This window comes from Lupinus angustifolius, unplaced genomic scaffold (genome assembly GCF_001865875.1).
Source record: "Lupinus angustifolius cultivar Tanjil unplaced genomic scaffold, LupAngTanjil_v1.0 Scaffold_164_6, whole genome shotgun sequence".
Taxonomy (NCBI): Eukaryota; Viridiplantae; Streptophyta; class Magnoliopsida; order Fabales; family Fabaceae; genus Lupinus; species Lupinus angustifolius.
In genome coordinates, this window is record NW_017726231.1 from 151,561 (window position 1) to 165,463 (window position 13,903).

Here is a 13,903-nt window from a genome sequence, read left to right on the forward strand (position 1 = left end):
AATAGTTTGAAAATTTATTTCACTTGTTTGGCTCAAAGGGGCTTATCAAAGGATGTTCCTAATTGGGTTTGGACTTTTTGGCCTTTGGTTCAACTAATGAAGGAACATGCATTGATCATTTCTTATCATTTTTATGCAATTAAGAGATTTAAAGACTCAAACAAGTTTAATTAGACAAATCAAATGTTGATTCTCACTTCGATTATCACGTGTGTTTGGCTCACTCCCTCACCTGGTTTGGTTTTACACTTTTTTTTATTTAAAAGAAGTTTGCAAAGATCTTGTTACAAAAAATTGAATTTTCAATTTACAAAAATTTCAAGTTATGACATTGTATGATGTTTTCACAAAAGTTTAGCATATATCTCATTTTGCTCACTCAAAAGCTTAATTCAAAGTATGCTTAGCATTTTTTCAAGAATTTTGTTTAGCCATTTTGACAAGAGTTTTTGAAAAAACAAATTTATTTTTTACATATTTACACAATCTAGACAAGAAATTTTTAAATTACATCAAGTTCTTGTCCCCCCCTTTTTAAATGAAGGTTTGTCCTCAAGCCTTAAAAATATTTGGGACTTACTTGATGTGATTTAAAAATTGCTTTGTTTTCAAAAATAAAAATGCTAACAAAAGATAATGATAAAGGAAGTAAATATTTACCAACTACTAGGTTGCCTCCCAGACAACGCTCTTTTAACGTCATTAGCTTGACGTCTGATTTTGAACGAGATTATTCTGATTGCTCATTGATGATGGAGCCTGACTCATCACCCAAATAAGGTTTTAATCTCTGTCCATTTATTGCTTTCGTCTCGGGATCTTTCAACTCAATTGCTCCATATTCTTTTACTTCTTTGATGACAAATGGTCCTGTCCATCTGGTTCTGAATTTTCCTGGAAGTATTTTGAGCCTTGAGTTGAATAGAAGTACTTTTTGTCCTTGATATAAAAATTTCTTTCTGATTCTGGAATCATGGTACTTCTTTATTTTTTTCTTATATAGTCTTGAAGATTCGTATGCTTGGAACCTCATTTCTTCCAGTTGATGTAATTGATCATGTCTTTTAATATCTGCATCCTTCAAATCAAAGTTTAGAAATTTGAGAGCCCAATAGGCCTTATGCTCCAACTCAACTAGTAAATGACAAGCTTTGTCATAAACGAGTTGATATGGAGTTTTGCCTATTAGTGTTTTAAATGCAGTTCTATAGGTCCAGAGAGTATCATCCAGTTTTTGTGACTAGTCTTTTCTTGAAACAGAGACTGTTTTTCCAAAATTCTTTTTAACTCTCTGTTTGATACCTCCGCTTGGCCGTTTGTTTGTGGCTGATAAGGTAATGTTACCTTGTGTTTAACATTATAAAATTCTAAGGTTCTTTTTAATTGGGAATTTATGAAATGAGATCCTCCATCACTTATCAATACTCTTGGTGTGCCGAAACGAGTAAAAATATTCTTTTTCAAAAATTTTACCATAGTTTTCCCGTCGGCTTTGGGTGTTGCCAATGCTTCCACCCATCTGGAAACATAGTCAACAATCACTAAGATATATTCATTTGAAAATGATGACGGAAAGGGTCCCATAAAGTCAATGCCCCAACAATCAAAAATTTCTATTTCTATGATATTTTTTTAAGGCATTTCACTTTGTTTCCCAAGTCCTCCAGACCTTTGGCATGCATCACACTTTTGGACATACATTTGGGCATCTTTATAAATGGTTGGCCAAAAGAATCCAGATTGGACTACTTTGGCCGCGGTTCTGTTCCCATTGTAATGTCCCCCGTAGGCCGAATTATGGCAGAGCCATAATATTTTCTGGGTCTCATTCTCATCAACACATCGTCTAATGATATTATCGGTTCCTTCTTTGAACAAGTATGGTTCATTGATTCACTCTTTTGAGAAAAAATTTATTTTGCTGATAATTAAAATGTTCAGGAATTATACCTAAGGCTTTATAGTTGGCCATGTCAGCAAACCATGGTCTTGTTCGAAGTTGAAATAGCATTTCATGAGGAAATGTTTCTGCTATTTCTTGTTCTCTTAACGCGACTTCTTTATTTACCAATCTTGACAAGTGATCTGCCACTTGGTTATCTTTGCCACTATTGTCGCGAATTTCTAAGTCAATCATGCAAAAGCAAAACCCATCTAATCAATTGTGGCTTGGAGTCAGGTTTTTTTAAAAGATATTTGATTGCCCCAATCAAATAGCTTCTAAATATTGATTTGTGCTTCGTTTAGAACTTTGCTAGCATAATGTATTGCATGAAAAACTCGTTCCTTTCACTGTCCTAGAACTGCACCAACTGCATAATCACTTGCATCACACATTAGTTCNAAAGGTGATTTCCAGTTTGGTGCAGTAATGACAAGAGCAGTTACCAAGCATAATTTTAAATGATTGAATGCTTCTAAACAAGAATTATCAAAGTTAAAAACAGAATCTTTTATGAGTAAATTGCACAAGGGCTTAGCTGTTTTTGAGAAGTCTTTGATGAACCTACGATAGAATCCAGCATGTCCAAGAAAGCTTCTAATTCCTTTACTTCTGATTCCTTTAACATTTGTTGGAGGAGGCAGCTTTTCGATCACTTCAATCTTAGCTTTATCAACTTCTAATCATTTGGCTGGAAGTTTGTACCCGAGTACAATTCCTTCAGTGACCATGAAGTGACATTTTTCCCAATTTAGAACCAAGTTGGTCTGTTCGCATCTTTCCAAAATTGTTTCCAAGTTTGTCAAGCAAGTTTCAAAGGATTCTCCGAACATAGAAAAATCATCCATGAAGACCTCGATGCATTTCTCCACCAAATCAGCAAAGATAGCCAGCATGCATCTTTGAAAAGTTGCAGGAGCATTACATAGTCCGAATGGCATTTTTTTGTATGCATAAACACCAAATGGACGTGTAAATGCTGTCTTTTCTTGGTCCAATGGATCCACAACAATTTGATTGTATCCAGAGTACCCATCCAGGAAACAGTAGAAAGATCTTCCGTCTAATCTTTCCAGCATTTGATCTATTAAGGGCAAGGGAAAATGATCCTTTCTTGTGGCGGCATTAAGTTTGCGGTAGTCGATACAAACTCTCCAACCAGTAACAGCTTTGGTTGGAATCAGTTCGTTATTCTCATTTCGAATTACCGTCATCCCTCCTCTTTTTTGCACCACTTGAACTAGACTTACCCATTTACTATCCAAAATGGGGTAGATCATACCAGCTTCTAACATTTTCACAATTTCCTTCCTCGCCACTTCTTTCATTGTCGGATTAAGTCTCATTTGCGGTTGAGCACAAGGTTTATAATCATCCTCCATTATAATTTTGTGCATGCAATATGATGGACTGATGCCTTTGAGATCTTTTAATGTCCATCCAAGTGCTCCTTGATGCTTCTTCAAGACTTGTATTATTTTTTCTTCTTCCAAATTGGACAGCTTACTGTTGATGATTACTAGATTGTTAGCCTCTCCATTTAGGAAAGCATACTATAATTGATACGGTAATTCTTTCAACTCCAGTTTTGATTCTTCATCTGCTGGTCCACTTGGATTTTGGTGAAGAAATAATTCATCATAAAAGTGTTTGATGATTTCTTCCTCCACTTTGTTTTCTTGCATCTCCAAGGATTTGTCATGTTGAGGGTGTTCTGCCAAATTTCTTCTACAATATCTAATTGCAAAAATTGCCCTTTGTCCTTCGGATGATGCACTGCATGGAAAATGTCAAACTCAATTTCATCATCTACAACTCGAACTAATAATTTGTCATTTTCCATGTCAATCCCCATTTTTGCTGTCCTTATAAAAGGTCTTCCTAATATGAGTGGGATCTCCGTATCTTCGGTAATGTCTATGACAGCAAAGTCCAACGGGAACAAAAATTTGTCCACTTTGACCAAAACATCCTCTGCAACCCCTTCAGGATATTTGATTGAACTATTTGCTAGTTTCAAGGACATCTTGTAGGCTTTAATTGTATTCCTCCAATTCTTTTCATCATTGACAGCGGCATTAAACTCACTCTAGCTCCAAGATCAATGAGTGCTTTGCCCACGTACACATTTTCAATAGTGACAAGAATGGTCACATTGCCTGGGTCTTTTGATTTATGAGGAATGTATGCTTGAAGAACAACACTACAGTTGGCGTTGAGTGAAACAACTTCCTTTTCCTGATAACTCCGTTTTTTGGACAACAGTTCTTTCATGAACTTGGAGTAAATTGGCATTTACTGCAAGGCTTTAGCAAATGGAATATTGATTTGCAGAGTTTTAAATATCTCCATCAACCTTGCGAACTGTTCTTCTTTCTTGGTTTTTAATGGAGCTATCGGGTATGATATCTTTTTTTGTACTAGTGGGTATTGTTTTTCTTCTTTTCTTACACCACTAGTTTCCTCTTTTTCTTCTTCTTTTTCATTTTTTTATTTTTTTTTCTTCTTTTTTATTTTTTTCTTCTAATCTCTCTTTTGGTTTTTCAACTCCACCTTCTACTATCTTCCCACTTCGAGTCGTAATACTTTCACAAAATTCTGACTTGGCCAAATGAGTTCTTGTCAAGTTGTTGATTTGTTCTTCCATTTTAGTGAGAGCTTCACTTGTGTTCTGCTGATGGTTGATAGTAGTTTGCATGAACTGGTTGAGAATTTTTTCCAACTCGTCATGATAAGTGTGAGTTGTTTGGAAGGCATAAACGTTCTGGTTGTTTTGGCAATCTTTACACCAAAAACTGGTTTTGTTGGTTTGTTCCATTTGTTTAAGTAGATCTCGAAGTTTTTGATGGACCGAATTGAGCTTGAGTTGGAATTCTTTGATGAATTGTTCAATTTCTTGTTGTAAATCAACATGATGGTCCCTTTCTGAAAAATGAAACCAAAAGGAGTCATTTTGTCTATTCCCAAAAGAAAAGAGATTAGTAGGTAAAGAAAACATAATTTACATCTTTGTACAAAGTCAAACAATTTGTACCCAAAAAAACAAATAAATTTATGCACAATTATTTGTTGAATGACATATAAATATGAAATGTTCTATTATTAAAGCAATTCCCCAGCAACAGCGCCAATTGTTTGAAAGATATTTTTGTGAGAAGGTTTTCCCCCTCAACAAATTGTCCCCGGAAGCGGCGCCAATTTGTTGAAAGCGAAAACTTCTCTTTTCGGTGTGTGTTCTCTTTTATTTGGTTAAGTAAGTAAACTCGGTTTTATTCTTTGTTCACCATCTCGGCTTCGTTGAAATAAATTCCAACGCTGGTATAATGGTTTCAAGAATATTCCAGTTACAACTTACTTCTAATAATCATGTGAATAAGTTATTCCTTCTTTGCTTCATCTCGGCTTTGTTAGAATAAATTCTAACACCGGTACAATGGTATCAAAGCAATCTCTTATTACATAATTATTAAGTACCTTTGAATACCATCTCGATTTTATGGAATAAATTCCAACACCGGCTTAATGGTATTCTAATGTACAAAAGTGATGAATAGTTAGTTGTTAGAAACAAATAAATAAATAAAGAACAAAAGAATAATAAAATTAAGTGACTTTTATTTATTTTCTCCCTTTCGGGTTCCGTTTATTAACAAACCAAACTTCTTCCTCAAGGAATGTTGGTATTAAACAATAAATAAATTCCGGAATGTAAATAACAATAAATAAAAGCTAGTAAGTTAGCTTCATCACTTTTGTATATTAAAAGGTGTTTCAACAAATAAACTAAAAACTATAAAACTTACTTACAAAAGCTTCTATGAACCGAGCTTTCAAACTAAGAAATAAGAAGAGAGAATTGTGTTTTTTCTTAAGGGGAGAAGTCCTTTTTGGGAAGAAGTCCTCTTGAATGAAGGAAATGTCTTCCTATTTATAGAGTTTTCCCTAACACCACTGAGCTGCTTCTTTGCACCTCTCAGCAGCTGACCAAACCCTTCAGCATGGGTTTGGTCACTTGGTCAAGTAGCTTGGTTACCTCCTTAAGCTTGACTCACCAAAGCTAGTTGTGAGTTTGGGACCAGCTATGGTGAGCTACTCCTGAAAAGCCTATGGTGGGCTACTTGATGTGATGGCATGCATGACTTCATGGTTGCTTGATGGCTTAGTCAAGTCTGGGTGCACACCATAGCACACATGTGGCACCGCTAAGATGCTTGTTGAAAAGCTTTGATCGTGCTGACTGAGACGTGGTTTGGTGTTTGCTGACCTGGTCAGGTGTCTGGTTCACCGCTGAGCATACATGTGGCACTGTTGAGCTGCTGCTTGGGCGTGTGCCAAGCTTGTGTCTAACCGTGCCAAGCTTGTGTTCTGACCGTGTAAGCTTTGTCTGGTGCTAGGCTGTTGAGCGGTTAAGCAGGTCCGCTCAACTGCTTGCATGAGCAACTTGGTCTGTGCCAAGCTGGTGTCCAGGTCAGCTGAGCGTAGCTTGGTCCATGCTGAGCTGCCTGCTTGAGCACCTTGAGTTTGACTTCTTTTTCTACTTGGACGATGAGTCTTTATTCTCTTTTCTTTTTCTTTCTAAAACCTACAAAACACATAAAAAAAAGAAATACAAACACAAATATACAAGATTGTGATATTTTATCCAAAAAGTATTGTTTTAAGTTGGTTTTTCTCAATTATGCTTAAGATAAGTGCCATAAAAGTGTATGAAATTTAGGTATGTTTGGTACTTATCAGTCGCACGTCTCGGCGTCATAGCCAGCTGGACTACACTGTCCAAGGGTGACAAACCGTCACCCACAGTCGTGTCTGGCAGCCATGCCGTCACTGTTAGTGGTTGCACTACTGCTGCCGGCAACGTTCCAGTGGCCCAAACAGTGTAGGTGGGTCTCCACCTTAAAACTCTAAACCCCCATTTTAATTTAACCCTAAACCTCATTTTAATTTAACCCTAACCCCCAATTTAATTTTAAAACCTAATTCCTAAATTAATTTAACCCTAAACCCCAAATCAATTTCACCCTAAATTCTCAAATCAATCCGAAAACAATAACCCAAAAATCCCTAATTTTAATTTCTCATTGTTTGTGTACTGTGTTTTTAGGTTTTGTTTTTTATTTTATTTGAATTCTTTTTTTTCTATTTATATATCATTTTATTATTCAGTTTTTTTTTTGTTTTTTTATTTATCTGGTTACTTATTTATTTTATTGTCTTTCATAAATCAATAATGGGTTTATATATGTGAAAATACAATTTGAATTGTTTTAAATCAATGAGAAGTAACACATTATGTGACTTGTGTCATGTCGCGTTACCTTCAATTGACATTTTCAAAAATAACATAATCAAATCAACCAGAGGTAGGACACTACGGGACTTGTACTATGTCGTGTTACCTTAAATTAACATTTTCAAAAATAACTTAATTAAGTTAATGAGAGCTAGTGCACTATGGGACTTGCACCCTCCCGCGTTACCTTAAATTGATATTTTTTTAAATAACTTAATTAAATCAATGAGAGCTAGTGCACTATGAGACTTGTACCTGTCGCATTACCTTAAATTGACAATTTCAAAAAATTAGTTAATGAGAGGTAGTGCACTAAGAAACTTGTGCCTTGTCGCATTACCTTAAATTAACATTTAAAAAAATAAGTTAATTAAATTAATGAGAGTTGGTGCAATATGGGACTTGTGTCATATCACGTTACCTTAAATTGACATTTTCAAAAAATAAGTTAATGAGAGGTATTTCACTATGAGACTTGTGCTCTGTCGCGTTACCTAAATTGACATTTACAAAAAATAACTTAATTAAATCAATGAGAGGTAGTGCACTATGGGACTTGTGCCCTATCGCAATACCTCAAATTGATATTTTCAAAAAAAGTTAAGTAAGTCACGAAGGGATAGTGTATTATAGGACTCATGCTCTGTCGCGTTATCTTATCCTATTATAAAAAGAAATAAATAAATAAAAGGATATCGACTAAACAAATATTTTCTGAAAAAACTAAGTAGTCCTGATTTCTCTATGGCAGCTAGAGATATGTATGAGTAGGTATTTCCCTGTGAGGCACAAAAAATAAATAAATAAAAATTTTCTTTCTTTTTGTGTAATAATGTGAGGATAAAATTAATGTTTTGAAATAATATCCACATGATTAATCTAAGTACCGTTTTTATAACGGGCGATATGAGGTACATAACACCTTTCTCATCCGTAACTGACTTCTGAACTTAATTTCTCTATGCAAGCAGACCAGTATTTTTTAAAAATTGGTTTTTCATGTTTTTCCTCTAAAAAACATCAATGACGATTTCATTGCATTTATTTGCACATTTCTCGTCTCGATCACGAAGGTGAAGTAGCAATAGTTGCTTATTTCAAGAGTAAAACATGATAAACATATAATTATTATTATCAAATTTCAAATAAAAGATATATTTCTTAGAAATCATTAAATACAAAATAAAAGTCATATTATTATAAGAAATTATTAAATACAAAATAAAAGTCATACTATTATAAGAAATCATTAAATACAAAATAAAAGTCATATTATTATTAGAAATCATTATTTGACACAAATAGGAATAGTATTGATCATGTTTACTCCATCAAACATTATGCTATGCAATAGTATACACTTCTTTTTTCCTAACTACAAGTCCACTTTATAAATTAAATGGTATGTTACTCTCTTCCATTTAATTAATTATGATTGTATGTTGTACTTTTATTTCTTTTTTCCTTCTTAAAATATTCTTGTATGAAAGTTTGTGTGCCTAAGATATATCGGGAAAACAATTTAAGAATATTAAAAAGATCCAAAAGTATTGGATTTGTAATGTATTTATTTTAGAAAAATAATTTTAATACTCCATAGATATATTAATAAAGTATCACAAAATATCGGTATCGTGTAGGTGGAAAATATTGAAGCATTGATGCTTGATATCACGGCACAACATCACAGCGCTATAACTGAACCCACTCCTTGAACTTCAACCCAAATTCAGAGTAGGAAGTAGCATGATCTAATTAAAAAAATTACATCCTATTGGCCTGTCTATGTAGGATTGACTTTGCCAAGAAAAGAAATCAACAGTTACACTTATTCAACATTCAATTAAGGAAATATATCTGATCCAGTGACAAGTGAACGTGATTTTGTACCAATCGAAATCATTTTTACCATATTAGTTTAATAGTATAAGATGACACTAAATTCACAAGATAACTAAAAAGCTAAGCCTTTATTTAGAAGGGTGGAGTTAGAGAATAGAGAAAGAGAGAGAGAAGTCGAAGAGAAATGAAAAATTTCTTTCATTTGGTTGAAAGAAGAGAAAGAAGGGAGGGAAGAAAAAAGTGGGTGGGTCCATAAAATATCTTTCTCTTCACTTATGAGGAGAAAGTGAGAAGAGAACAAAAAAATTATCCAAACAAAAATCTGTTATCTTTAATAGTGTCTTAAATTATGTCACAAACCATATTGATTGAAAATATTAAAATTAATAATAAAATTTATAATTTAAAATTATAACATTTTTTTTAATTAATAATAAAACAACATTTTTAATGTCTTTTTCTTTATTTTAGAGACATTTTTATAATTTGAATTATAACATCATTATTCTCTTCTTGTTTTCTATCCAACCAAATAAAAGAGAAAGATAATAAAATATATTTTTCTATTCATTTTCTCTCATTATTCTCTTGTACCAAACATCACAAGAATTTACTCTAATTCTCTACTTCCTCTTTCTCACCTATTTCTCTCCTTATTTTCTCTTGTCAACCAAACAGTCTTAGGTTTAATTCCTGAGAGCAACACTTGTTAGAAGAGGCAACACACAACCTAAAAGGGATTACTTCCTTTCCTATATGGTGAGAGGATACCCTTCAAAAATTAACGTTCTGTGCTATGTTCCAACTTATTTTCTTCAAAATTAAGGTGTAACACTAGGCTCATCATTATTATCATTAGACTCAGAAATGAATATAACAAAATCATACAAAAGATAATCAAGTAATCAACTTCAAAAATTCAACAGCAAAAGGAAATGTGTTAACCCTGATGTACTGAGCTCAACATATTCCTGACCAAGAGGCTAAGTTACAAAACAAACTAGAGGATGCAATAATAAATTAAACTGTGGACAAAAATCAAACATCTGCAATGGTCACCTCAACCTCGACACCAGGTTCAATTGTGATTGAGGTAATCTGCTTCACGACTTCCGGAGAACTGTAGAGGTCAATGACTCTCTTGTGCACACGCAGCTCAAATCTATCCCATGTGTTAGTACCTGAAACAATAAGCAGCGAATGAACAAAACGAAGAATATCAACACAATTCAGAGATACCCACTCTTGGGTAATGCAATCAGCACTCTGAAATGCCTATCAAGTCATGAATAGCCGACCATGATTTTAAGACTTTTTCAATATAAAAATTACATTCGATTAATAAAAAACAGGCAACCCAATGCACGAGGTTCCCACCTAGTGGAGTCTACAAATAGTAGATGCGTGCAGCCCTATACTAACAACTAAAAAGCAAAGAGGTTGTTTTTAGTATTTGGACACCTGACTTCAAGGTCACAAGGCAAACAATCTAACAATTGATAAATTAGTATCAAAATACAATTAAGTTTTGATTAAGTAGATGTGTATAACGGGACAAAACAGAACATATGATGTATTTTCTGTGTTTTACACATCTCATACACAGAAGATGGCAGTTACAAAGTCTCACATGTTATACATAGAAGATGGCAGTTAAAGAGTGTCCCGTCTTGGTAAAATCGATGAGAAGTAGAACGCTATTCCAATCCGTTCTGTTTTTGCACCACACAGTATCTAAGAGCATAGTAGTTAAACTCTCGATTTAACTCATAGGATCGGTAGATCTTACGAGTTTTCAAGAGCTACCGAGTCACGTGCCCACTTTGAATGTGATGTCACCACTGCGGGTGAGATCGTCGGGGAAGATTGTAGGATCGTAAAATCGCCGAAGATCTTACGAGTTTATATTTTTATGGCAAAAGCCCCAAACTGTAAAATCCCAATCTTCTAAACCCATATGAAAGCAGAAACTCATGCTCAATGTGTTCTTTTCTTTGAAAAGAATTATGCTCACTCTCTCTTCTTTGAAGAAAATATGTTGTGTAGATGCTCTTTTTCATTATCTCTCCTTTTGTTATGTACTCTTTTTGCTTTATACAATATATATTGTATACATCTCTGCACACTAGCTGTGCCTCTCAACATATTTGCTTCCTTATATATGTGTGTGGTGTTACTTTAATATGCATATATTTTGATGCTGAAGTTTAAGTTTTATGAAGTACTACTTCTTAATTTTGTTATTTATAGCAATTCAGAAAGCTGAGGTTTTTATTATTTTGTGTGTATATATATATATATATATATATATATATAAAATTCAATGGTAGGATCTTACGATCCATGTTACGATCACACGATTTACATTTTCATCTACTCCTTCCGATCTTACATAAGATCTCAATTTTGTCAACTATGTCTAAGAGTGTGGATAACCACACCCGATATTGACATTATGGACAACAGCAATACAATGTTTCCTGTTTTCATTAATAATTAGAAGTGTGCCACCTTGTTGTTTAAACTGATTCCTTAACAAATTTTCTAAAAGGGAAACAAAATGAAAACAAGGTGACATACTAATAATTACTAGAGTAAATACTCAATTCAGTCTTTCTTTGGCCCCTCTCAAAGTTTGGAAAACTCAATAAGTGTAGTAACTCAACCATACAACACTTTATTGGATTTTCCAAATTTGAGGCACAAATCGAAAAAACACATGGACTAAAATGTGTATTTACTCTAATTATTAATGAAAACAGAATATGTTTTTTCACAAACCAAACAGGCCCTAAATCAGCATACTTTGCAAGTCTAGGTTCACAACATATGCTCTTTCGCTACTTCATGGCGGCATCAACAACCAGCAAGCAATCACATGTTCTCATTAAGAGAAACTAGAATCAAATGTGAGCTATATGGAAGGCTAATGAGCAAACACAACGTTTTAGAAATACACAAGATGGGCAACGATGCGAGGGATAACATAAGAGGTAGATTAAATTTCTTATTAGAATCCAGCAAGAACAGAAAAATAAAAAAGTGAAAAGAATTAAAAGAGAATAAAATGACCTTCTCCACAAGGGGTTTTCCTTGTAGTGATGTTTAGAACTTTAGTTGGCATCCTGACAGGTCCCTTAACTTTAAGGTGTTTGTCCTTTCCACCACGAACCAAGTCCGAACAAACTATCAAAATGACACAGAATATTAATTCAGTAGACATGAAAAAGTTAATCTAAAACTAGCATAAGGGTGATGATGCATTATGCATTATTGAGTACCCTTCTCGAGATTTTTGACATTCTTGGAGGAAAGAGTGATCCTGATCTTATGGATCTGTTCTTGTGGCTCCTCCAAACCGGGCTTAGTAGGTTTGATCGCATAAGCCGCCATTGTTTCAGAGAGAGATTTGGAAACTGCGGCTCTTTTCACTTGCACAGGAGGAGACTATGGAGATAGGGTTGTGCGCAATTAGGGTTAGTAATTCACTTGTTCACTATATCGTTAAATATAGTGTAAAACGCCCCCTCCTTCAAACTTTTATGTGTTATTAAATTTTGTATTAAAAGAGTAATATTTTATTTACTAGTTAATTTAATCCGTGAAAAAATTAAAGACCTGAAATAGTCTTCCAATTATTTTTAATGAGCCTACTTTATTCCTACAAATTTTAATTTCACTCTATTTATTCCAAACTTTTACGAATTTAATTATATCATAATAAATTTTCAATGACTATTTTGAAACTTTGTCTATAACCAGATTTTGTCATATAAATTTTTTGAGATAACTAGATCTACTAGCTATAACATCTTGAAGATTATTTCATGAATATGTGATTAAAATGAATTTTTTTTAATATCATTAAAAATTGTTTTCCTTATATTAATTTCTTTTTCGAGACATCACGTTCTTAGTAACATAAATTGCGGAAAATCAATGACGGTTACGTAACAGTAATTGAAAATGATACAATATTTTGTTAATACTTCTTCATTAATAATTAGACTTGACCCTACAACACGTATAACAAGGTGTTGTTTGGTCAAGTAAAATGCCAGTACATAATACAAGGCAAAATCTAATTTTTGTCCAACTGAAGTTGTACAAAATAGGTTGAATTCTTGAGTACTTCAAAAATACCCTACACAGATACCCTAACCCAAAAAACAAAAAGGAAAATGAAATAGCTCCAAACGGCTAGCTCCTGCACTAACGGAGGCACTAGAACCCTCACTCGGGTCATCCTCCAGCTCGGACTCCGAACAGAGATCTATCACCTCGATAGAGTCCTCTATGCGGACCAACTCCACACAACTGTCATCTTCAGATTCCATCTCCTCCACTGTATCATAGACAGAACCCCGTGACCTAATCATTGTCCTAGCATACGCCTGCGGTTCTAGCATTGTACGCTGAGCGGTTTGATAAGTGTCAAAAATACCTAATTTTCATACACTTTTCATGACATTGATCCTATGCAAATCATGCAAAACCAACTTAATTCAACACTTTTTAGATAAATTGTCATACTTTGATTGTATATTTTTGTCCACTTCTTTTCCAAATCATTGTATGAAGTTTCTAGGAAAAATGAAGAGAATAAAAAAATCAAGAATAGTCAAGCAATGAGGTATCCACATAAGCCACTATTGATGCACACATGGCAAGTTAAGTGTTTGACCACAAACATGGACCAACAACATGAAGCTACTCACTAAGCAGTCTGGCGTGGACACACAACACCGCCCAGCTGACCTGGCTCGGTCAGGCACAAGCCTTACACGGTCAGACTCAAGCATGACACAAGTAAAGCACACAATTTT

The 13,903-nt window shown here is 34.1% G+C and overlaps 1 protein-coding gene across 1 annotated transcript; it reads right to left on the reverse strand.

Moving 5' to 3' along the window:
* Positions 1–9,898: 9,898 nt before the first annotated feature.
* On the reverse strand, positions 9,899–12,566 carry LOC109340351 (40S ribosomal protein S20-2-like). Its single transcript, XM_019578027.1, has 3 exons — positions 12,359–12,566; positions 12,150–12,263; positions 9,899–10,258 (listed from the first exon to the last, which is right to left on the reverse strand). The coding sequence occupies exons 1-3, from the start codon at positions 12,468–12,470 to the stop codon at positions 10,116–10,118; spliced, it is 369 nt and encodes a 122-aa protein (XP_019433572.1). The 5' UTR covers positions 12,471–12,566; the 3' UTR covers positions 9,899–10,115.
* Positions 12,567–13,903: the final 1,337 nt, after the last annotated feature.